The sequence below is a fragment of the Oncorhynchus keta genome, chromosome 29 (genome assembly GCF_023373465.1).
Source record: "Oncorhynchus keta strain PuntledgeMale-10-30-2019 chromosome 29, Oket_V2, whole genome shotgun sequence".
Classification (NCBI taxonomy): Eukaryota; Metazoa; Chordata; class Actinopteri; order Salmoniformes; family Salmonidae; genus Oncorhynchus; species Oncorhynchus keta.
In genome coordinates this window covers 16,558,235-16,584,134 of record NC_068449.1, presented here as the reverse complement: position 1 = coordinate 16,584,134, position 25,900 = coordinate 16,558,235, and the positions used below count along the sequence as shown (strand labels likewise).

The following is a 25,900-nucleotide window of genomic DNA, read 5'->3' as shown; positions in this document are numbered from 1 at the left end:
ACGGCAGAGTAGCCTAGTGGTTAGACTAGTAACCGAAAGGTTGCAAGTTCAAATCCCCTAGCTGACAAGGTACAAAATCTGTCGTTCTGCCCCTGAACAGGCAGTTAACCCACTGTTCCTAGGTCATCATTGAAAATAAGAATTTGTTCTTAACTGACTTGCCTAGTAAAATAAAGGTAAAATAATTAAATAATGCTCATTGGCTTGTCATCCATGGTAATTCTGCAGGCCATCATTCATCTCTATGACTATAGATATTATATGTTCTGACAAACAATTAAAATATTCCACAATGAGACAGAGCACCATGGACAAGCTGAAACTGACCTGTTGAGCAGTCATCTCATCTGGTGGTCCCAATTAGCTGAGCTAAGTACGACAGACATGAGGCAAGCAAACAGACATCCAGAGCAGAGCAGAGCACAGGAAACTGTGACATCATACGCTGGACCGTCTTTTCATTGCCTCTAGTAGGCATGTCACCAGTTGCTTTGACAGAACATACTGGACTACGGAGGGAGGGAGAGAAGCTGAGAGTGAGGGTCTTTCCCACTTAAAATGCCTGGCCAGAACAGACACACAGAGAGGACTGACTAGGAGGAAAATGTCATCAGTATTGAATAAATGATATGGGTCATAGACAAAGTATGGGGGAGTGACATGGCCTGATCCATTTCTGTCAGGTAAAAATGACCATACCCTAATGTAATGTTTTCCATTCTAGATCCATGTCCCAATTTAATTAGCTAACATTACTGAGCTGAACCAGACTGCTGTCCAGTCCATATGGATCTCCTAAGAGCAATAGGTTGCTGGATGTATATATAGGAGTCTAACCTAGCTCAGGACTAGACAGCTGGCTAGGAATATGCCTGCCTGACTGTCAGCCCAGGGTCCAGATGCTTTAATTGACTGTCTTTAGCCCCCATCAGGCCGTCTGTGGATGGGAATACAGGGCAGATGGAGAGGTGACGGGTGGGTGAGTGGGTAAGAGGCTTTGCGGAGGAGAGGGGACGGGGGTTGGCAGTTGGGCAGTGGTTGAGAGGGAAGAGAGGAAAGGTTGCTTATCCCCTGGCATTTCAATGAGTAAGAGGATGAGAGGAAAACAAGAAATGGCCCATATGTTCAACTTTACTCCGGGTCCTTAACAATATGGATGGAGAGTAGTACTGTACAGTAGATCACTAATGGACTCTTAAATAACACAGGCTTACGCACGACGACATCCATTTACAGGCTAGACGGTCATCCTCTTCTCAGCATGTGGGTCAAAAGGCATGGCTATTACACTATAAAGCCATTTGTAATCAGAGGCTTTACTCTGATTTTTGAAGTCAAAGAGTGAAGTCAGTGACCCTGCAGCAAAGAGTGGAGCAACTTATTAGTTGTATTACCGAGGGTATGGCCTACTGTACAGAGACGTGTATATATATATTTTTTATTTATTTAATTGTTTAATTTTACCTTTATTTAACCAGGCAAGTCAGTTAAGAACACATTCTTATTTTCAATGACGGCCTGGGAACAGTGGGTTAACTGCCTGTTCAGGGGCAGAACGACAGATTTGTACCTTGTCAGCTCGGGGGTTTGAACTTCCGGTTACTAGTCCAACGCTCTAACCACTAGGCCACGCTGCCGCCCCTATATATATATATATATACATATATATATACACACACACACACATAAAAATATGCCATTTCCATCTACAATAGTCATTTACAACATTAACAATGTCTATACTGTATTTCTGATCAATTTGATGTTATCTTAACAGACTTTTTTTGTGTTGCTTTTCTTTCAAAAACAAGGAAATGTCTAAGTGACCCCAAACTTTTGAACGGTAGTGTGTGTGTATATATATATATATATATATATATATATATATATATATATATATATATATGGAATGAGTTTCTCTGGCTTTATATACACACGACTGCAGTAGATCACACTTGCACCACAGATGGGACTGAGGAACAGAAGTCTGCATCAGAGGGCTTGTTGTAAGGGAAAAAGCCTGCCACGTCAAAGCCTGCCATGCACAGGAAACGACTGTCACCTCTGTTCATATCCTTTAGCAAAAAATATCAAATATCAACATAGTTACTCCATAGCTATTACAGCATCCACCATGCCTTCCCCAGTGGGTGTACTGCTGTCACCACCTGAACACCAGCTAAATGAAAAGCACACTACTGTACCGTTGCATTCCCCATTACCGACGCCTGGTTTGTAGTCAGGGTGAATGTTCTTTACTAAAAAAATGCAACTGCCTGGTTATGATCACAAACCATACAGTCTGATTATGATGGTAGCATGGTTTCCAATAAGGAGTTTAAAGGAGCGGCCATGACGAGCAGCTGCCAGAGCAGGCCAGGGGAAAGAGTGAAGTCAGTGACCATGCAGCAGAGAGTGGAGCTGGCTGCTTAAAGACTCACCACAATCTCTCTGGAACAATTTTCAAACGTCTCTCAGTGGTTCGAGATGTAAAGCCTGGCAAACAGAAAATGATGGCTAAACATTTATTGTTGGTATGTCAAATGAATTAATAAGCTACTTTTACTCCTTGTTATTGAGTGTGGTCCTGCAACACTATAATCTGAGAAGGAGAGCCCCCCCATGTTTCATCCAACAGTAACATCAGGTAGTCATGTAGTGCTTGTACTGTAGTGTTGATCTGAGCCCACTGGGAACAGTAATCATCTAGAACTCATTCATATTTCAGGGAGGGGGGTGTTGAAACATAATCAGCACTAAGAGGAAATTGTATTGATTTTACACACAGCAGAAGGTATTGCTGCTTGTACTGTGCTGTATATGCATTGTACAGCCACTGTGCAGAGTAATGCATATTATTTCAATGTATACAACGGGTGGGTCTAATCCTGAATGTTGATTGGTTAAAACCATATTCCAGCCAATGTCTGTTCCACAATTTACCACTGGCTAAATCTATGACGTTAAAAAATGCCTATTTACTCTGTTCTGACTGTGCAATCCACTGTCTCATCAGCCCAGCCAGGCACTTTATAATCTTGATCTCCACTGTAAAAAGCATATAGACATTATCTCACATTTCTTTTAGACTAACATTTCATTTTCAACTGCGGATACTTGTATGAACCTTGTTGTCTGTCTCTCTGACATTTGCAACATTATTTCAATATTCATATTCGATCTCCAGCTGTCCCATAGTAAATAACGTGTCGAGAGTCGGGACGAGAGAGACAAGCAGGCAATGTTTCTCAGCCAGGCGAAATCATAAATCAGCTGGCATCATTTTTATGGATAAATACAAAGAAATGTCAAATGAAAAAAGGTCAAACAAAATGAAGTGCAGCTAGTTTGCAGCCTTTCCAGCTTCAGTTTGAAGTGATTGTGTGACTGTAGCTGTGTTGTTGGCTAGCTCCTCTGAACAACAGTGTCCTGGTGAAATCGTGCCTCATTAGCTCATTGTTATGGACATATCCAAATTATTGTCTCTGGAAATCAGCTTAAACAAATGCAAAATGCAGCTACTGTTGTTATTCTGGCTGCACTGTTTGATGTGACAGTAAATTAGCCGTAGTTGGCTGGCTAGCTAGAAAGGGATAAGAAGGTTGCCAACCAGTATGGCAATGGAACATTTATAAAGAACGACCATAGATACAGAACAAAAAGACTGAACGACTGGGTTGCATCTCTGGCAACCAAACCGATAGAAAGAACGACCAGCCGGCTTGGGTAGCAACCCTAGAATTGTGTCGGGACTATATCTTGTGGAAGGATGAAATAGTATGAATAAATTCATCAAAATAACATTTTTAATGAAAATATGTCAATCATTATTTGAATATGTTGATAACCCATGGAATAAAAGTGATAGTGCCCTGGAAGCCGGTGTTTGGAGGATATATTGGCACGGTTTGCAGGCCCTCGTCTATGTCTCGTCTTCTCCTGCATTATTACCTTTTTTACATTCTTTTTTTATTTAACCTTTATTTAACTAGGCAGGTCAGTTAAGAACAAATGTGTATTTACAATGACGGACTACCCCGGCCAAACCCTAACCCGGACAACGCTGGGCCAATTGTGCGCTGCCCTATGGGACTCCCAATCACGGCTGGTTGTGATACAGCCCGGAATCGAACCAGGGTCTGTAGTGACGCCCCTAGCACTGGGATGCAGTGTCGTAGACCACAGGCCTCACATTCTTCTATTTATGATTAATTGTGGGGTCATGATGAAACGATGTCACAAATCAGGGTTTGTGCTTTTGGGGGGGGCTCTAAACTACATCTTATACACATCTTACTCTTTTCCCAATACTAAGCAGGTGACAGATCTCTGTGGTTGCGAATCATTGGGACGTACTTGGTTTGGCATTGATGATCACCTTCTCTCCAGAGTGGGGTTGTGGGGTGAAGCGGCTGTTGTCACCCATGTCTTCACTGGAGCCAAACTCTACTACGTCCACAAAGCTCAGAGGGACACTCCACTTCAGCAGGAACTTCTGACCCAGGGCGGCGTTGCCACTACCACTGCCATCCACACTGCACCTGGATACAGAGGAGAAGGACAGGCAGAGGACCAATGAATTTCCTCACAGGGACCAATAAAGGTTTCTTCAACCAATATTACATTTATCAAGTGTATTCCTCACTGATACAGAGGGGATCAGAAAGTTAACTGATTCACCATTGTACGGTATGTGCTATGGTATGTACTGTATATGGTATGTCACATCAAAGCGGGGCAAACTCTTTTGAAAATGGCATGAATGTATTGTAAGATTTAGACTGTACTTCATGCATGACTGGTTCCACAGTTATCATGTCGCCCTATTGGCACTTGACAGCCTGGGCAGAGAGCTCCTGTAAATATTTAATCATTATGTTTTTTGTATGAATCATTTCACTTTTTGTTTATGAATAGCCAAACAAGTATAGATTTACTCTGGATTACATTTTGTTTGATGCCTAAGAATGAATGGCAAATCAGCATTTCAAGATGGCTAGCTAACAGCCGCTTTAATTTGACTACGTCGGCCTATATTGGGATGTTTCTACAGTCTCCTTGATCCAACGGGGGGGCGACGGTGGCGAGCTTTCAGTGAGGAATTCATCGCTCCAGAGCATTCCTCCAAAGTTATGAGTGTTCTGTATGCTGAGTGAGTGAATGGGGAGAAAAGAAACTGCATCGATCTCGTTCCACAAGTGTCCTACCACACAGAGAAGACGCTGGCTGCGAGACACCATGAGGTAGACTCCTGCCCCCGGATGTCCTGATCTGGTTGCTCAGCTACCACTGTTCACCACCTGTACCTGCACCTCGCCCTGCTCAAGCTATTTATTGACTGTGGCTCCATTTGTTGATGTTGTTTTGCTTTTTAAGCACCTTGAGATTTGTTTACCTGTATGTACTGTGTACTGCAAATCAGCTTTTAGCTTCCAAGTACGGCCTACTTGTAATAAACTACTACTACTACTTTATAAAGCGTATAGATCCTCATGTCAGAGCCAGTGGCCAGTAGCTAGTGTGGTGAGGTACAGTATAATTACAGGACACAGGCTCCTCCACTGGGAGCTGATCAGAATCATACCCAGAGAGGATGCTCCCTCCAACTGTGGGTAGAAACCCTGACCAGGGTGAGTACCGTGTCTGGTGCTGGTGCTTTGGGTCTTACCGGACGTTGGGCGTGGCACACATGAGCACGTCGTTGAGCAGGAAAAGGCGTCGCTCCTTGGTCTTGATCACCTCTCCATGGTCGTTGTAGACCGTCTCCACTATGTCATCAGAGCGAATCAGGTAGCGGCTGCCATTACTCAGAAGCTGATGGGTAAGGGAGAGAGACCAAGAGGTCAGATACAATATATGGTCTCGACGGTCTTCCCCTAGGTTAATTTATGATTTATGTCAATGTGCTTTGGCAAAGTGGGTGGGGTTATATCCTTCCTGTTTGGCCCTGTCCGGGGGTATCATCGGTTGGGGCCACAATGTCTCCTGACCCCTCCTGTCTCAGCCTCCAGTATTTATGCTGCAGTAGTTTGTGTCGGGGGGCTATGGTCAGTCTGTTATATCTGGAGTACTTCTCCTGTCTTATCCGGTGTCCTGTGTGAATTTAAGTATGCTCTCTCTAATTCTCTCTTTCTTTCTCTCTCTTGGAGGACCTGACCCCTAGGACCATGGCTCAGGACTACCTGGCATGATGACTCCTTGCTGTCCCCAGTCCACCTGGCCGTGCTGCTGCTCCAGTTTCAATTGTTCTGCCTGCGGCTATGGAACCCTGACCTGTTCACCGGACGTGCTACCTGTCCCAGACCTGCTGTTTTCAACTCTCTAGAGATAGCAGGAGCGGTAGAGATACTCTTAATGAATGGCTATGAAAAGCCAACTGACATTTACTCCTGAGGTGCTGACTTGCTGCACCCTCGACAACCACTGTGATTACTATTATTTGAACATGCTGGTCATTTATGAACATTTGAACATCTTGGCCATGTTCTGTTATAATCTCCACCCGGCACAGCCAGGAAAAGGACTGGCCACCCCTCATAGCCTGGTTCCTCTCTAGGTTTCGGCCTTTCTAGGGAGTTTTTCCTAGCCACCTTGCTTCTACACCTGCATTGCTTGCTGTTTGGGGTTTTAGGCTGAGTTTCTGTACAGCACTTTGAGATATCAGCTGATGTAAGAAGGACTATATAAATACATTTGATTTGAATGTACATTTAAGGTACTCCCCAAAATATATAAATACATTCTGTAGATATTGCATGGAAGCATTTTGTCCGATCCGTTTCAAGGGTGAAATGAATATGAAGATACCATTTAGTTAGTGTAGAATATACACATACTAGTATAAGGACATGCAGTTTACATATCAGTGTGCTTTTAGTTACAGTTAAGGCACTTTGCAGCATGCACACATCCATAAAATATACTGTAGATTCCATGGGGCGGTTGTTTGCTCTTGTGGGCAGATAAACAGACAAATAATTAGACAGTAGGGAATATTGATGCCTCCGTATCAGGCTCAGAGCCATCTCCTGTATATTGCCAGATTTGTGGATAGATGGTTTCTCAGTGAAGAATGTGAAACATCTACAGTCAAGGCCTCAATGCCCACACAATGGAAGAAACAATCTGTTTAAATGTTCAAATATCATCTAGTTATAGAGGACAAACACTGAGCCACTATGGTCTGAAGAAGATCAATGGTGTGTGTGTGGACATGTTAAACTATACTTATGGGGACCAGAAGTCCCCACAAGAATAGTAAACAAACAAACATTTACCAACTGGGGACATTTTGTGAATCCCCACAAGGTCAAATACTATTTCTAGGGGGTTTAGGGTTAAGGTTAGAATTAGTGATAGAATTAAGTTTAGGGTTAGGAGCTACTGTTAGTTTTAGTGTTGGGAGCTAGGGTTAGGTTTAGGGTTAGGTTTTGGGGTTAAGGTTAGGGTATAGGATTTTTTAAATAATGGGACTGAAGTGTGTCCCCCCACAAGGTTAGTTATACAAGACTGTGTGTGTTTGTGTGTGTATGTGTTCGAGCAATACCTTGTTGAGGTAGCGTTCGTTCATGGCCTTGGCTATGTGTCTGATCTCACAGCGCTGGTCAGCCTCCCGCTTCTTCTCATTGAGCTTTTCAGCCAGGGTCTCCAGTTCTGTCAGGGCCATCTGTAGGGGCAGTCTGTCACTGTGGCCTGCTGGTGTGTTCTTCAACATGTCCTGTATCACATTGTATCACAGTCAGAACACCACAGAATAGCATAACATACTGTAACATGACATAACATCTGTAGGGGCAGCCTGTCACTGTGGCCTACTGGTGTGTTCTTCAACATGTCCTGCCATACAACATGGAGAGATAACACATTCAGAATATAACAGAGCACCGATCACATCCAGAACATCTCTACACTGGCATTACATCAGTTTAAAACTATTCAGATTATTTCAGTCTAAAATGTTATCCTCAGTCATAATAATTATGAGTGAGGATCAAATTTGAAGCACCTGAAGCAGAAGTTCTTTCCCAAGAGTATGCACACTACACAGCACTCTCTCTGCATAGTGCATTCTTAACAGAGCTCTTTGGTAGTGAGTATGTGGCACCCTCTGCTGGTAGACGTGTACTATGTACTCTAGGCGCGAAGTGTGGACGTTACAGTGAAATAGATACCTGCAGCAGTAGAATGAACTGAGGGAATCTCTGGATGGGCTTCATCATGAGTCCATAGAGAGTGACCCGGTCACTGCTGATGTCCTGACGTTGCTGTGGAGAGAGAAGAGGACAATCAATGATTGATGCCGTGCAGGGCAATCCAATACAGAACCACAAAGTGTTTTGGTTCAGTCTGAAAATCAACCCCAGGTCCCTATGCGGAGTTAGGTTTAGGATAGAGCCAGCGATGCATATTCTGCATCTCTGTATTTTCACAGGAGCATACTTAAAAAATATATATATTTACAGTGGTGCTCTGACTGACCTTGAGGAAGTCTAGGAAGCTAGGTTTGGAGGCACACGTCTTCCTGACCACCGCCATGGCTGTGCTGAAGTTGTTCACATACTCACAGTAGGCATCCAGCACCATGGACTTGGAGAACTGGGATCCAGATATAGAGAGAGGGCGGGACAGAAAGGGGAGAGAGCAAGCCATCAACACCTCATACGAGTCCGATACAATTACAGTCAGGAATGGAATTAACATGGTACCAGACAAAGGAATGGGGCTTCCTAGGGCCAATATATTATTATATTATAAAATAAGCTGTTAGTTGGACAGTGTATCATGAGGGTTGTTTCAGGCCAGGGATAAGAGAGAGAGGACAGTAAGGAAGAAGGCACACAGCACATGGGTCACAAATGCTGTGTCCTGCTCCTGTGTTGTGGTCATGCTTCAAACAGTAACAAACCCCAGGAAGAGGGAGAACTGGGGTTACTGGGTGAGACTTTGTTTCAAGACCCCTAACCGGGTTGCTAGGCAGTGGAGACACCAGGGTGGAGCACTTCCTCCAAGAACCCAGTGCAGCTGTGTGTGTCGTGTGTGTGTGTGTGTGTGTGTGTTGTGTGTGTGTGTCGTGTGTGTGTAATCAAGGGACTAATTCCTATAGAACGAGTCATGGTAAACTTGCACTATCGCCTCAGTCAGTGTTGTGTTCAATGGGGAAGCACAGTACAGGACATGGTGTGAGTAAAGGAATGTTCCTACAGTGGGTTCCCCGACACTGAATCTTTCCTACACTTGTCCACCAACCCACCGAGGCTACAAAGACGTCCCCGATCATCTCCAGACTGTCCCACTCGGCCACGCGGCACGCCAGGGCGATCTGGAACAGGGCGTGGCACTGGAGAATCTCCCGGATACGATAGAATGTCACCTTCAGCTTCCTATCGCTTAGCAACCTGGGCTCAATCTCCAAAAGTGGCTTTTCATATTGCTGATAAGAGAGGATAAAGAGGATAAGGATGTGGTAGGAAATATTTTCCTTGAGGAAATTAGAGAAATGTTATATGAAATGTTTAACTGTAAAATAACATACCTCTAAAATCCGCTTCAGTGCATCGAGATAGTTCTTCTCACTCTCTAATATGGAGCCCAGTATACACCTCCTCACCACCTGTTGTTGTGAGAGACCCTCAGGGACGGGACTGAGCACTGGCTCCATGTTGAAGCATTCCACTTCGATGAATAGCTCCGACTCCTCATCCTCAAAACAGGTTGACTTCCTCTCTGATATAAACAGGAGAGACGAGGTCAGCTTAAATCAGATGAGCATCACCCAGGAGGTTAATACACATTGTTAGTGGATGATTCCCCTGTTACAATGTAAAGTGCTTGCATTTTTATCCCAGATACATCAGTGTAATTAACTGACTAGTGTGAACTAAGGACCATAGTCCATGTTCTGTTCTTACTCTTACCGTGACAGTGGGTCTTGATATACGACCTTCCCCTTCTCACTGCTGCTTTGGTTTTCTCCAGGCCGTCTTTGGTCCCATCTCTCGCTGCCTTCACCAGCTTTTGCATCTTCATGTAACGTCAACAACAGTAAATAGCACTCAGAGCAGACAGAGAGAACAGCATGCTACTGAAGCACTTAGGGAGGAGATAGGAACTGTGTTAGAAGAGAAGGGAAGATGGCAGATCATGTAAATACAGGAGCAGGACCTCAGGGAGAGCAGGGTGGACCAGAGGAAGACAGCAACTGTGACAGCAGCTGAACTGAGTCAATCTAAACTCAAATGTTCTCACAGATGCATAAGGGCTTAAGTGGTGTGTACTTAACTTCAATCTCTCTATGCGAGACCTGTAAATAGGGAATGTCAGTAGTTTAGAAGCTCTTTCATTAGCCAGGGTAGAGTCTCAGAAGATTTACCTAGACTGCTACAACCCTCTGCTGAAAAGTAGAACTTCATAACTATCTTTTATTATAGATTTGTTTGAAAATGTTCTGTAGGCATGGACTGGGATGATCCTGTACGGACCTCCTGTCTAGGCCTACACACAACTCAGCTGCTCTGGTGTCTCAGTACGCCGTAGACCTAAAGGCATGTCACTTAGGAGATGCAGTTGCCTCAACACCCACACTGTTAGTGGCACAGGTCAATGCAGTAGAGAAACTCACCACCAGACATAAGCTCAGGATGAAGGGACTAGGTCTGAGTCAGTCAGTGAGGGACACCGTGAGGGAGGTCGGGGTTAAGGAGGATCTACTTTGTCTAGCGGAGGGTGACAACACACACCGACCATGATGATGACATTTACCTTCTGCTCGTGTTTCTGTTTTATCTGCTGCAGCTCTACTGTTCCCACTGTATTTGCCATAAGATCTTTCATCTTTTTCTCATAGTGTTCTTTCAAGCGTGTCAGATCTTGAGAAAGCTAAACAAAAGCAGAGCATTTGAAGCGTTACCAGACAGATCCTCAGAAGATGGTCAGCCCCTCACCCCAATCCACCCACCCTCACCACAGCTAAGGCCTTGCCTCCTCACCCATATTTTGTCTCCCGACCCACATAGAAATCTTAAAGGTAGACTCAGTGATATGATGTAGATGTGCAGAGCGTAGTGGGTCAATTTCAGCAAACAACTAAGAGCGTTGAAGAGCAAGACTAAACTTCTCCAGTGTTTTGGTCCTGTATCTACTACGCTCTAACAGCGTGAAGCGAACCCATTCACATGCGTAGATACTGTGCGTGACTGAGAATGTCCTGCATCTCACTCATCGTAATATCTACCGTGTTGCTCGCGGCAACGTCATTTCACTGAGTCTACCTTTAACTGGGCCAATCTCTGCTACAGAAGCCAAGCAGTCACTTTGTGCAGCCAGCTGAGTTATAACACTGAGACCTCCCTGGCAAGACCTCTGGGCTGAATGAACAAGCAGGCCATTCAATTCAAAACCAAATATACAAATGAACTGTATATTATCGAGAGCATAGTATTAACATGTGCAGCAGGAAGACAAGAATAAGCCTAGTGTATAAAAATGTGTATTAACATTTGCTGAATGATTTTTCATTTCAAATATGAGGATGTCAAATATTTATGAATCTTCTGTTTAACTGGATATTGCATTTGATTAGACATTCACTGTGTGTCACTGCTTCTGCTTCCTCATATGTTCAAGACGCTGATATAAATGACACTCTTTGGAAAAAAAGGGTTCCAAAAGGGTTCTCCGGCTGTCCCCGTAGGAGAACCCTTTTTGGTCAAAGGTAGAAACCTTTTTGGATTCAGGTAGAACCCTTATGGGTTCCATGTAGAACCCTCTGTGGAAGGGGTTCTTCATGAAACCCAAAAGGGTTCTACCTGGAATCAAAAGGGTTCTTCAAAGGGTTCTCCTATGGGGACAGCTGAAGAGCCACTTTAGGTTCTAGATCAGTGGTTGCTGGTGGGAGGAGCTATAGGAGGATGGGCTCATTGTAATGGCTGGAATGGAATAAATGGAACAGAACCAAACATGTGGTTTCCATATGCTTAATCTGTTTGATAATCGTTCAATTTATTCCATTCCAGCCATTACAATGAGCCCCTCCTCCTATAGCCCCTCCCACCAGCCTCCACTGTTCTAGATATAACCTTTTTTGTTGTTGTTCTAAGAGTGTATCCTTATTTAGCGTCTGATGATCTGTGGCGTCCATCTGCAGCTTTGTGCATCTCCTGGTGAGACACATTCATATCCTCTCTCAAACTTCTACTCCCCATAGTATATATAATCCCCTTCCTCTAGCAAATTCACCCTCTTCTCCTCAATCTCTTGTCCCCAATCTCTTCACCCTTCTTCTCCCTACCTGTCCCTCCCCAGAGAGACAGAGGGTAAGGTGTTAAGTTTACACACATGGGTCTTCCTTTGTGGGGGCTTCCCTCTCATGAAGGCGTCAGGCAGGCCATTCTCCCCGCGGCCCTCCCCGTCACTCTGCTCGTCATAGCTCTCAAACTCGCTGGAACTCCAACCGTTGTCCAGGGAGCTGCCACAGCCCTCCTCCCCAAACTCCACATCATCATAGATCATCTCGTCTGGCTCTGAGGGATGAGGAGAAAGGGTTCAAATCAAGGGGGACAGCATTACAATCAGGGTGAAATACCTTTTCAACTGCAATGGTGCAATTTGTATTCATGTACAGTAAGTTAGCCTGACCATAAGTCAGCCTGTCAGTTCTAGTGCATCAACTGAACATTGTACAGCATAACACAGTTTGCTTAAGGGCACATCAAATGTTTCTGCTGAATAATTCCAGCACATTATGTTTTAGAAATGCAAAAGAGGTAAAGACATTAATATGCAAAAGTCACAAAACGCTGTGGAAAAAAAGAGGAATGACAGTACAATGACAAACGGAAAGAAAGATCGACAGAATAGAAAGAGAAAAAAGGATTACAGCACTGACCTGTAGTGGAGTCAGAGTTCTCTCTGGGCACGTCATCATAAATGACTTCATCTGGATCTAAATGACAAAGCAACAATGTTTGAATTAACAAGGTCTCAATGTGAAATTAAGCTTCACACAACGGACAGGATACAATCTCGGGGAAGGCAAGAGGAGAGACCCCACAAGAGCCTGGTTCCTCAAAAGGACCTAGAGGAAGGAAGTGTCTATTTTTTACTCAAGTGAATTCCCAAAGAAAACACCAAAGCGTAGTTATGCATTGTGCACGAGACAGATTCAGGCTGGACTCAGAACTTTACAATCCCTGTCCTGTTGTGTTCCAAGCAAACCAAAAAGTATAAACTAGGTAAATACAAATGGAAATAGAAAAGTAAAATAAACAGATCATTGTGGAAAATGACATATTTCTCATTGGGAAATGAAAAGAGGAGTACTTACTTTCCATCCAGGCTGTGTTTGCAGGGTCCGACACCCATTTAGACAAAGCATCCTCCTCTCTGATGGCAGGATACTCTTCACTGCAGACATTTGAATAAAATAGAGAAATAATAACCATCTGCTATTCCAACGCAAATAAACAAGTATCCACATCATCACAATTTCTGGCAGATCAAGTCCAGTCTGGATGAAATAAAACAGATCAGTGAAGAAAGAGCCTGGCAAGCGAGTCACTCACATATCAACAGAAATGTTGCCTGTCCCCATCACAGTATCTGGAGGGAGAGAGAGAGAACAAAAATCTACATTGATGACTCCTTCCCTAACGTTTGCACTAAACCTTAGCTACTGCCACCAGGGGGCAGCCATCACTGAAACTACATTAGCATCAAAGAGATAAAAATAAGACCTGAAATTGATTGATAAGGACCTCAGATTAGATTGCCGTTTTTTGAATGAGCAATGATAATCTGATAACTAATACATGTTCACATATTTTCTGCTATGATAGCCTTGCATGCCACATAACATTCCCAACAGATAAACCTGACAGTATATTGGAACAATCAGTCAACGTGTTAAGATTACAACTACAGAACATACCTTTCAAAATACTTTAAAACAGGAGTAACCCTCTGTGATGTGTTGGGTAGCTTAATTACACTGCAATTTCCCCTCAGACTGGCCAAGGCACACATTTAACTACTACTGTAACAGAGAGAAAACAGGAAAATCCTAACAGCCAACACAGAGTTTAGCGAGCGGCTAAATTTAGTCCCCACTTCCTTGAGGCAAGGTTTTAGGAAAAATAAATGTGAAGAAGAAAGGAGAGGAAATATTTGCTGGGAGTACAGAGCGTGCATGTGTCATGGCCTCTCATCCCAAAGTCAGTGGTGAAGAAGGGGGAGAGGATGGGGGAATTCCACTAAGGAGAATGAATGAGAAGAAGTTTGAACAGTTCCCACCACATTTTTTCAGTGCTCTGTTCCTACTTTTCAGTGCTCTGTTCCTACTTTTCAGTGCTCTGTTCCTACTTTTCAGTGCTCTGTTCCTACTTTTCAGTGCTCTGTTCCTACTTTTCAGTGCTCTGTTCCTACTTTTCAGTGCTCTGTTCCTACTTTTCAGTGCTCTGTTCATTGTAGGAACACTATATCGGAGTGATTCAATATGAGGTTTTCAATATGAATGCAGAACAGAGTAGAAGGAATAGTAGGAATGGCTGTTCAAATCCTTCTAATTCTACATGTTTCCACCATGGATGTGTTCTTCCTTTACCCTCCTCGTCCACGGAGAAGTGTCGGATGATGACGGGCGTGGTGTAGGCTGGTGTAATGAGGGGCACACCAGAGGGGGTGGCGTACCCACAGGGCACGGGCACAGAGTAGCCCGGTGGGACACAGAGGGGGCTGGCGGGGGGAACATCCTGGCCCTTCCCCTCCCTCTCCCCCTCTCCTCCAACTCTCTCAACCGGTGAGGAAGAGGTAGGGACGGGCCCATGCTGCTGATCCAGTTGCTCTAGTTGGAGGGGGGTGATTTCAATCACAGAGTAGGGGTTGACTTTCCTCTGGGAGGTGGTCCTGGGGACGGCCGGGGGAGGGTCATCACTGGACACTTCCTTATCTGCAATGGAAATGTAACACACAGTTAGTTCCAAATGATCCCCATCAACACAACACAGCTACAGTTACACACTGCTCCAAATGATCCCCACCAATACAACACAGCTACAGTTACACACTGCTCCAAATGATCCCCACCAATACAACACAGCTACACACTGCTCCAAATGATCCCCATCAACACAGCTACAGTTACACACTGCTCCAAATGATCCCCACCAATACAACACAGCTACACACTGCTCCAAATGATCCCCACCAATACAACACAGCTACACACTGCTCCAAATGATCCCCACCAATTCAGCTACAGTTACACACGGCTCCAAATGATCCCCACCAATACAACACAGCTACAGTTACACACGGCTCCAAATGATCCCCACCAATACAACACAGCTACAGTTACATACTGCTCCAAATTATCCCCATCAACAAAACATAGCTACAGTTACACACTGCTCCAAATGATCCCCATTAATCCCCATTAATACAACACAGCTACAGTTACACACAACACAACACAGCTACAGTTACACACGGCTCCAAATGATCCCCACCAATTCAGCTACAGTTACACACTGCTCCAAATGATCCCCATTAATACAACACAGCTCCACACTGCTCTAAATGATCCCCATCAACACAGCTACAGTTACACAGGGCTCCAAATAATCCCCACCAATACAACACAGCTACACACTGCTCCAAAATGATCCCCACCAATACAACACAGCTACAGTTACACACTGCTCCAAATGATCCCCACCAATTCAGCTACAGTTACACACTGCTCCAAATGATCCCCACCAATACAACACAGCTACAGTTACACACGGCTCCAAATGATCCCCACCAATACAACACAGCTACAGTTACACACGGCTCCAAATGATCCCCACCAATACAACACAGCTACAGTTGCATACTGCTCCAAATGATCCCCATCAACAAAACATAGCTACAGTTACACACTGCTCCAAATGATCCCCACCAATACAACACAGCTACACACTGCTCCAAATGATCCCCACCAATACAACACAGCTACAGTTACACACTGCTCCAAATGATCCCCACCAATTCAGCTACAGTTACACACTGCTCCAAATGATCCCCACCAACACAGCTACAGTTACACACGGCTCCAAATGATCCCCACCAATACAACACAGCTACAGTTACACACGGCTCCAAATGATCCCCACCAATACAACACAGCTACAGTTACACACGGCTCCAAATGATCCCCACCAATACAACACAGCTACAGTTACATACTGCTCCAAATGATCCCCATCAACAAAACATAGCTACAGTTACACACTGCTCCAAATGATCCCCATTAATACAACACAGCTACAGTTACACACAACACAGCTACAGTTACACACGGCTCCAAATGATCCCCATCAACACAACACAGCTACAGTTACACACTGCTCCAAATGATCCCCACCAACACAACACAGCTACAGTTACATACTGCTCCAAATGATCCCCATCAACACAGCTACAGTTACACACTGCTCCAAATGATCCCCATTAATCCCCATTAATACAACACAGCTACAGTTACACACTGCTCCAAATGATCCCCACCAATTCAGCTACAGTTACACACGGCTCCAAACTATCCCCACCAATACAACACAGCTACAGTTACATACTGCTCCAAATGATCCCCATCAACACAGCTACAGTTACACACTGCTCCAAATGATCCCCATTAATCCCCATTAATACAACACAGCTACAGTTACACACTGCTCCAAATGATCCCCACCAATTCAGCTACAGTTACACACGGCTCCAAACTATCCCCACCAATACAACACAGCTACAGTTACACACTGCTCCAAATGATCCCCACCAACACAACACAGCTACACACTGCTCCAAATGATCCCCATCAACACAGCTACAGTTACACATGGCTCCAAATGATCCCCATCAACACAGCTACATATTGCTTCAAATGATCCCCACCAATACAACACAGCTACAGTTACATACTGCTCCAAATGATCCCCATCAACACAGCTACAGTTACACACTGCTCCAAATGATCCCCATTAATCCCCATTAATACAACACAGCTACAGTTACACACAACACAGCTACAGTTACACACTGCTCCAAATGATCCCCATTAATCCCCATTAATACAACACAGCTACAGTTACACACAACACAGCTACAGTTACACACTGCTCCAAATTATCCCCATTAATACAACACAGCTACACACTGCTCCAAATGATCCCCATCAACACAGCTACAGTTACACACTGCTCCAAATGATCCCCACCAATTCAGCTACAGTTACACACTGCTCCAAATGATCCCCACCAATTCAGCTACAGTTACACACGGCTCCAAATGATCCCCACCAATACAACACAGCTACAGTTACACACTGCTCCAAATGATCCCCATCAACACAGCTACAGTTACATACCGCTCCAAATGATCCCCATCAACACAGCTACAGTTACATACTGCTCCAAATGATCCCCATTAATACAACACAGCTACAGTTACACACTGCTCCAAATGATCCCCATCAACACAGCTACAGTTACATACTGCTCCAAATGATCCCCACCAACACAGCTACAGTTACATACTGTTCCAAATGATCCCCATCAACACAGCTACAGTTACACACTGCTCCAAATGATCCCCATTAATACAACACAGCTACAGTTACACACTGCTCCAAATGATCCCCACCAACACAACACAGCTACAGTTACACACTGCTTCAAATGTGCTGGAACTCATTTGTTATCAGATTACTTTGCACAATTGCAAAATACTAAAAAGTGCTGCCATAAAATTCCATGACAGCAATTTGATGATACCACATCATGTCTATCATTGGTTAGGTGACTAAGCACTCCAACTTGCGATCATTGCAGAACACTGAAGAAGAATACTGTGACTTAAACATTTAAAATGGAGAGGAGAGGGGCCTGGACTCTCAATTGGACTAGGATGTAATTGTCAGAGGGGGAGAGACATAGGAACTTGGGAGGTGAGTGTTAGAGAGAGGGAAGTGCATAGAATGTTTGTGTTAGCAAGAGGTTGTTGGAGTCTCTAGTAAAAATGTGGGGTGAGTCTAACTGGGGCGATTGGCCTCTCTCCTCTGACTGAGAGGCTGATATATATATCAATATAGATATATATATATATATCAATAGCGAGAGCGAGAGCGAGAGAGTTCTGGTGGTGTCAAGCTGTGTGTGATGAATGCCAAGAGCCACCCTGAACCAGGCAGCCAGTGATACCAGGCTGGACTACACTAATGTATTTTCCAGCCTGACATGGCGCATGTGTCAGAATGAGGTAATACAACATGTGTAGGCACAAAACATGCACTAAGAATGGACTGCATGACACCAACTACTGTACAGCACCCACTCAGTGTGGAACAATGATATGGTTGTGGTGGTATATTATTTGTGTATGTTTAGGCTACAGCGAGACAGAGGATCTATCCTCAGACATCCAGGTGCTAAAGAGGAAAACTGAACAGTTGTTTTCACTAACTTGTGTTCAGGGAGTCTGTTCCTACAGGAGTGGAGTCCTCTGGGGGTGGAGGAGGGGGTAAGTCACGGTCTGCGCCAGCTGGGACAGATGAAGTCTTGTCCCCTTCTGCTGCTGCCACTGGAGCTGTTGTTTCTGTTGGAGCATTGGCTACCGGAGGATCCGGTGCTGATGCCACTGTGTCTGTTGTAGCCATGGCTACTGGAACTGGTGGTTCAGCTGCCACTGTGTCTGTGTCCGCTGCTGCTGCTGCTGCTGCTGTGGTCTCCGGGTTGGAGGGCCGGGGGTCTGGTCCTTCCTGCTGTGGGTGAGGTGCCACACCATTGATCTGGGCCTTGCCCCCGTAGTCTGGGGCTGGAGGGGCATGGGTTGGCCGGTCTGCCTCAGGGAACTCATCCCCACTGTCATCAAACTCAAACTGCTCCCCCTCTTCTTCATCGGCATAGGGCACCTCTTCCGCCAACACTAATCACAGAAAGGAGAGAGAGAGAGTTGGAGTCAGAGAAATAGAGCTTACCTTTGTGTGGCTTTGGATAGAGCGAGAGAACATGAGACATATGCAAGTAGAATAAGTGAAGTTTAATCATTATGCTCAAAGATCAGCAAAAGCTCAAATGTAGTTATTTTCCCTTCTCTCCAAAAATGTGAGGTTACCGACGCCTGACCCCACTAATGTCTATTCATAGCCACACAGTGGGTGGTTGGTTGAAAAGCCAAATATGTTAAATATGAATGCAGGTTTGTAATTAGCAAAAGGGTGGGTCTGCACTCATATTTAACTTGGTAGAGGGTCCCAACTTGACCCACCACCAACTGTGTGGTTATGAATAGACATTGGTTGAAAGAAATTGATAATAAGAAGATTGTGGGAGCTGTTCTGTTAGATTTCATTGCAGTCTTTGATATTATTGACCATAACCTATTGTTGAGAAAACATATGTGTTATGGCTTTTCAACCTTTAATATATCATGGATCCAGAGCTATCTATCTAATAGAACTCAGAGGGTTTTCGTTAATGGAATCTCCTAATCCTAACCTAATCTCCTAATGTCAAACATGTAAAGTGTGGTGTACTGCAGGGCAGCTCTCTAGGCCCTCTACTCTTTTCTATTTTTACCAATGACCTGCCACTGGCATCAACCATATACTCACCAGCAACCACAGCTAATGAAGTCACTGAAACCCTTAGCAAAAAATGGCAGTCTGTTTGGAATGGGTGGCCAGGAATAAACTGGTCCTGAACATCTCTAAAACTAAGAGCATTGTATTGGGTATAAATCCTTCCCTAAGTTCTAGACCTCAACTGAATCTGGTAATGAATGGTGTGGCTGATACACAAGTTGAGGAGACTAAATGACTTGGTGTTACCTTAGATTGTAAATTGTCATGGTCAAAACATATAAATTCAGTGGTTATACAAATGGGGAGAGGTCTGGCCGTAATAAAGAAATGCTCTGCTTTTTTGACTCCACAAAGCAAGTCCTGCCGGCTCTAGTTTTATCTTATCTTGATTATTGTCCAGTCATATGGTCGTGCTGCAAAGAAGGACCTAGTTAAGCTGGAGCTGGCCCATACTGCTCTTCACTGTAATCAGAGGCTAAACTAAAATACTATGCATGCCAGTCTCTCTTAGCAAATAATTTAAATAAGAATTTGTACTTTACTGACTTGTGTAGTTAAATAAAGGTTACACTAAGAGCATAATATTTCTACACCCTGATTGTATAATTGTAGTCTAACCAAAGCCTAAACGGAGATTCAGTGAAAATAACAAATCTCATTGATTTATCAAGACCGTTCCCCATGCTTGTCTCAGAGCAGCACCTCAGAGCAGCCTATAGTATATAGAAAAATATGACGTAACTAAATAAACAAATCTGCATTTTGAAAGAGTATTTTTATCATTATTTTATTAACGAAAACATAAAGATGCCATTATTAGTTACATTGTTTTAGTTTGAACGTGCAGACTGGCACTAAAAACAGAACAGCTGGAACGTTTCCCTAGTCAGCTCCATTATTAGTGCAATGGCCCTTAAAGTGTTGCCTGTGTGGAGGGGTGGGGATCGGGGGTCCACCCCGATCCCCTTTCCTCCTTCCTTCCCCATGGGCTTGGTCGGTCTTCTGTGCAGGGCTCTGCGGCCCATCCGTGCCCCCTGCCCTCGTGCCTTGAACCTCGCACGCTTTCAGTGTATACAGATGGAGAACTGAAAGGCAAGCCCATAGTGCGCCACTCGGGAGCCATGACCAATATACATTGTCCTGCTAATAACAGGGTTAATAATATATCTGTGAGAATATCCAAGGGGCTTTTATATAATTCTAAATTAATAATACTAATAATAGTAATAATCGCTTTGTTTAAAAAATAACAATATTTTGGAAATGATTTAGTTTTCAAATAACGTAAAATGAGCGAGAAAAGGGCCATTCTTGAACATGGGGTGAGACATTGTTACTAATTTGTAAATAAAGCCAGCTTGCTATTTAGAATGATTTATTTCTGTTTTTAGAGGGAGAGAAACCAAAAAAACAGTTCTCATGAGTCTCCCAGTCAAGGCATTGAACCAGCATCTGTAGCAACACAGCTTGCACTGCTATGCAGTATCTTAGACCGTTGCGCCACTCAGGCGCTGTATAACGTGACCAGTCGGGAGTGGCCTACAGTACTACAGTCAGAGCAAAATAATCCTTACAAAATAAAAACCTTAGTGTAACAACAGTTTTAGTAAGTAATACTGAAGTTGTGTACAATTATCAGTTTCTATTTAGGTTTATGTCACCCTTCATTGTCAGTTAGAGACACAGTAGGACTCAAAGCATAATGAGTGCTCTAACTCCCCCTTGTGGTGGTCTGGAGCAATGAAGTGGTGACGCAGAGTACCGTACTAAACCACAAATGACTTCTAAGTCCTGCAGCATAATCACACAACTTTTAGTGGAGCAACCACTGTAGATTTGCCCACTTGCCAATGAAAGTAATCATTAAAATAATTGGCAATATCAAATGGTTTTGTGATGAACAAGCCATCTGCTTCGATGAAAGATGGAGTTGAATTTGTCTTTCTGCCCATAACTTAATTTAATGTACTGGTTTCATAATACAGTTTCTTCTTATATTTGTTGAGTTTAGTCACATAATTTCTCATTTTGCAGTAAGTCAGCCAGTCAGATGTGCAGCCAGACTTATAAGCCACTCCTCCCCCCATCTCTTTCAACCATACAGTTTTTCAATTCCTCATCAATCCATGGAGCCTTAACAGTTCTAACAGTCCGTTTCTTATTAGGTGCATGTTTATCAATAATTGAAATGCAGTGTCTGGATGCTCCTCATTAATCACATCAGACCAACAAATATTTGTAACATCATCCACACGATGCAGTTCGGCGAGCAGTGTTGTCACACCCCCAATGACCAGAAAAAAACACTGTTTTTCCTATGAATCCTGGGCTGCATCTCAATAGTCCAAACTGGCTTTCTTTCCTTATCTCCTATCAGATCAATGTTGATGAAGGAATAGAGATGAAGAGAGAAAGCCACTTTCTCTCTCTGACCTAAACTGTGCTGAGGATGCATATGGAATGTAAATGTCACCACAGACCTAATTCAGAGGACTTAAAGTGACATGGTGGTGGGTTAGAGGAAACCTGGTCTTGCTCTCCAGTTTATTGTTCTTTTCACCTCTATATGAGGTTCCTTTGGGAGGGCTGTGTGTAGGTTTAGTAACAGGGGGTTTATTCAGGTTGACGACACCGACTGACACCATTGTGTAAGGTGCAGGAAAAAGCCTGTCAAATCAGATGGACAGCCGTTGTGCGAGCACTTCTCTTGTACTTTCTGACATACTGAATAAAGGAGGTGAATTAGGGAGAAGGGTGTAAAGAGGAGAGGACAGTCTGTAGCCTAAAGAGAGAGAAAAAACATTAGACATTAGAATCCCTGCTGAATGCTGGCAAAGGGTTCACAGAAGGTGACACAGTCAGAAGTCATCGGTGGTATAGATGAATGGAATGCTCTGTATTCAGCTCATTCAAACATCCACTTCTCTCCACAGGAGTCCAAGTACATGGACTTGCTATTGGATCCAGATTCCTATTACACCGTTTCCCTATGGGAGGCAGGAGCTTCAGTTTAAGAGGTCACAACCCCATCTGAGACGGGTACTTTATCTCCCTGGCCGTGGCAGACATATCTAACAGAAACGGGCATACCTCTGCTCCTAAACATACCACAGATTTCCCACGCGACTCAGTTCCAGTACAAACATGACTGTCCTATCAGGATTCAGGTTTCCCCATGACTAGGTTAACCAAGGTAAACTCTCATATCCTGACTGTTCCTGCTAACTGAGTAAAATTCCCTTTTCTCTCCTTTTCTCCAAGTGCTGGCACAATTTCCTGAATGACCAAACCAGAGGTAACAATTCAACCCTCTCATCTATATGAGACGATTTCCTACTAAGATTTCTCAGTATAGATCTACACCTTTTTCCTTTTGACCCCTATTCACATCAGTTCTGTTTCCTGTGCTGGCTAAATACTTCCTGCTTGACTGAGTAAACTCTAAGCTGACATTTAGACAGCTGTTACTAGAAACAACACTGTCTAACATAAATACACAACGGTAAGTAAGGCTACAGGTTAGGCTCACTAACCATCAAATACATTACTCAAAAGTTACTAACCCCTCAGGCTTAAATAAGTCCTTATCCCCAGTTCCGATACACAGATCAATCACTCAGAGACCCAAAAGTCCTTGAAGCTCTACAGCACAATGAGCCCTTTAGTCTAAATCCCCATCATGACTCCCTAAGGGGTTGACAGGAAGTGTTCTAGCCCTCAGTCTGAAGTTATGACAATGGTTTGTGACTATGCTATATGGTCTAACTGTGACCTCTGACTTCTATGTACACCCTGAAACTAAACTTTGAAGGCGCTAGAGCGGAACATTAGGAGGGAAAACCTGGAAAGAGGTGACATCTGCTGTTCCCATCTGTGATAATGAATAGCTGTGTCGGACCAGCTAGAAGGACCAGGCACAGCTAGCCACTGCCTGGAGGGATGTTTCACTGCTGAGACATGGGATGCATATTCATTCTTGTGCGTGTCTACTCTCTGACGCACAGGCTGGTCCAAGTAAAGCAGAGCGGGGTGTGATGGAACAGAGATTGTATAAAAGCTTGAACAGAGTATTCGTTTAAATTGCCCATTCAATAATTTGGTCACGATCAAGTGTAAATGATGAAGCCATGGATAGTTGGCGCTGTGAGAATGTGTGTGCCTGCAGTCTGCTCAATACTCTCTCTCTAGCCAGCACACACACGCACACACACACACACACACACACACACACACACACACACACACACACACACACACACACACACACACACACACACACACACACACACACACACACACACACACACACACACACACACACACAGAGAGAGAGAGAGAAAACTAGGCCTGTCCCCAACACCCATTGTCAATTAATAACCACAATATGGATTCTGTTCCCGTGCCTCCTCTCCTCTCTGCCACACTGCTCTGCTCAATGAGTCACTGGCTTACAATGTGCTCCAGCATCGCCACAGCAACAAGGCAAGTGGCTGCCCAGCTGGAGATGAGGCATTTCTCTGGCCTGTTCCATTCCCTGTGGTGCGTGTGTGTGTGTGCGTGTGTGCCTGATGCTGCAGTATTCAGCCAGGGCTCAGATACTGAGGCACATTGTCTGCCCTTCGCAATTGTGGCACATTTCTCCTCCTCCTTCTCCTTACTCCTTCGTTCCACAGCCCACGAGCGCCAGAGAGGAATGTGTTTACACGGTCTGCCCATCATGAAAAGGCCCTCAGGGAGCTAGACTGACCATCAGTGTGTCAGTCGAAACACCTTTCAAACCTGTTACCATAAACAGGGCTAACAGAAATATGATATATAGATCCCGATCATCATCAGCCAAAACAGCCTTTAAGACCTGTTAGTTTGAGAAACATTAACTGACTACTCAAAAACATTAACAAGAATACACAAACTGCACGAGGCGTAACAAAGGGAAGTAGAGATGGTCACTACAGTCTGATAACATCTCAGGACGACAAGCTAAATCTACCAACGGACATGACATAATGACATTACCAAGTAGCGCCTCACTCATCTCAGCATAGAAAACCATAAACAGAGCTGTCCACAGGCCTGAGAAGCAGCATGTGTTCTCATTGGCTACGGGGGGATTTACAAGTGCTGGGAGAGATTAAGTCAGAGAGAGAGAGGGGAGGAGAGGAGGATGTTGGCATTACTTACTTTCAGGAGGCGGGGGAGGGAAGTCTTCCACATTGTCCATACTGGTTGCCGTTTCTCTGGGCATACAGGTTCCCTCAGCAGCCTGGTGGTGGTGGTCCTCTTCAATCACACATGGCCCTGGAGGAAACACACACATGGAGGATGTCAGAGGTGTCACGCTGTGATTCACTGTACACTTATTCAATTAGCCAAGCATAGAAGAATGTTCCCAAGCATCACCAGGCCCCGAGTTTTTCCGGGCTACATGGAAAAGTTTTAGCCTAACTAGAGTTTTGCCTGGTACGGTCACATGTTATAAGTTAGAGATTAAAACTGCCATGGACCTCACGATCCGATAATATCACGATACTTAGGTGATGATATGATATGTATTGAGATTCTCATAAATCTATATGTATTGTGATTCGATACTGCGATTTGATGTTCCAAACATATTGCTCACTATATGTCTGCTGCAGAGAAACAAGAGAGAACATGTGTTTTTGATCAGTCATGGAAATAAAAGTGCTGAAAACATGCTGGCTCATTATGTAAAGAGAACAAGCTATAGGATGAAAAATACCAGACTTTTAGCGCAGATAGAGCTAACTAGCGCTAAAAATCCATTAAATATCGATATAATATTGTCCCAAAGATGATAATAATAAAAATAATAAGTAACTGCATTGATGTTTGCCCCCATCACTAGTATAAGTAAGTATGAGCATAAGTAAGTATGAGCATAAGTACTAATACATGGAAGAATGCCAAAAGATGGCATATAATATACTTTTTAGATTAGTTAGCATGAAGAATGTTCCCATACATCATTTCTGTGGTATTTCCCAATGCATTACACCCCACCAATGGAAAACCAAGCAACCATTGCCAGCCACATGCTCTTTATTCCAAGTTACTCAATCTCAGTCAAGTCACACCAGCAGGGGAGTGGAGAAGTGGAGCATTATGTTCCTGGCGCTTTTGTCTGAGCGCCAGACATCTGAACCACAACTAATAAAGACAAATAAAACCAACATCAAGAAACAAAGGAAATGTCCTCTCGCCCCACAAACAGTCAATTAATGTGGTGTATTTGTGTGTGTATGTCAGAGCAGGGTTATTTGA

The 25,900-nt window shown here is 43.9% G+C and overlaps 1 protein-coding gene across 5 annotated transcripts in view; it reads right to left on the bottom strand.

Moving 5' to 3' along the window:
* The window catches only part of arhgef10 (Rho guanine nucleotide exchange factor (GEF) 10), a 76,181-nt gene that overhangs the window by 34,481 nt on the left and 15,800 nt on the right, over nucleotides 1-25,900 (bottom strand). For 3 of the 5 annotated variants that reach the window (XM_052486123.1, XM_052486122.1, XM_052486124.1), the window contains 16 exons: nucleotides 24,797-24,913; nucleotides 18,496-18,957; nucleotides 14,597-14,941; nucleotides 13,560-13,596; nucleotides 13,322-13,401; nucleotides 12,884-12,940; nucleotides 12,334-12,518; nucleotides 10,759-10,875; nucleotides 9,915-10,020; nucleotides 9,533-9,723; nucleotides 9,251-9,430; nucleotides 8,479-8,595; nucleotides 8,172-8,264; nucleotides 7,547-7,717; nucleotides 5,669-5,814; nucleotides 4,357-4,541 (listed from right to left, as the gene is read on the bottom strand). In XM_052486123.1, the coding sequence (XP_052342083.1) occupies nucleotides 4,357-4,541; nucleotides 5,669-5,814; nucleotides 7,547-7,717; nucleotides 8,172-8,264; nucleotides 8,479-8,595; nucleotides 9,251-9,430; nucleotides 9,533-9,723; nucleotides 9,915-10,020; nucleotides 10,759-10,875; nucleotides 12,334-12,518; nucleotides 12,884-12,940; nucleotides 13,322-13,401; nucleotides 13,560-13,596; nucleotides 14,597-14,941; nucleotides 18,496-18,957; nucleotides 24,797-24,913 (2,589 nt within the window). Of the gene's footprint in view, nucleotides 1-4,356; nucleotides 4,542-5,668; nucleotides 5,815-7,546; nucleotides 7,718-8,171; nucleotides 8,265-8,478; nucleotides 8,596-9,250; nucleotides 9,431-9,532; nucleotides 9,724-9,914; nucleotides 10,021-10,758; nucleotides 10,876-12,333; nucleotides 12,519-12,883; nucleotides 12,941-13,321; nucleotides 13,402-13,559; nucleotides 13,597-13,924; nucleotides 14,478-14,596; nucleotides 14,942-18,495; nucleotides 18,958-24,796; nucleotides 24,914-25,900 lie in introns of those variants that run through there. The other 2 variants (XM_052486125.1, XM_052486126.1) reach the window with 2 other exon arrangements.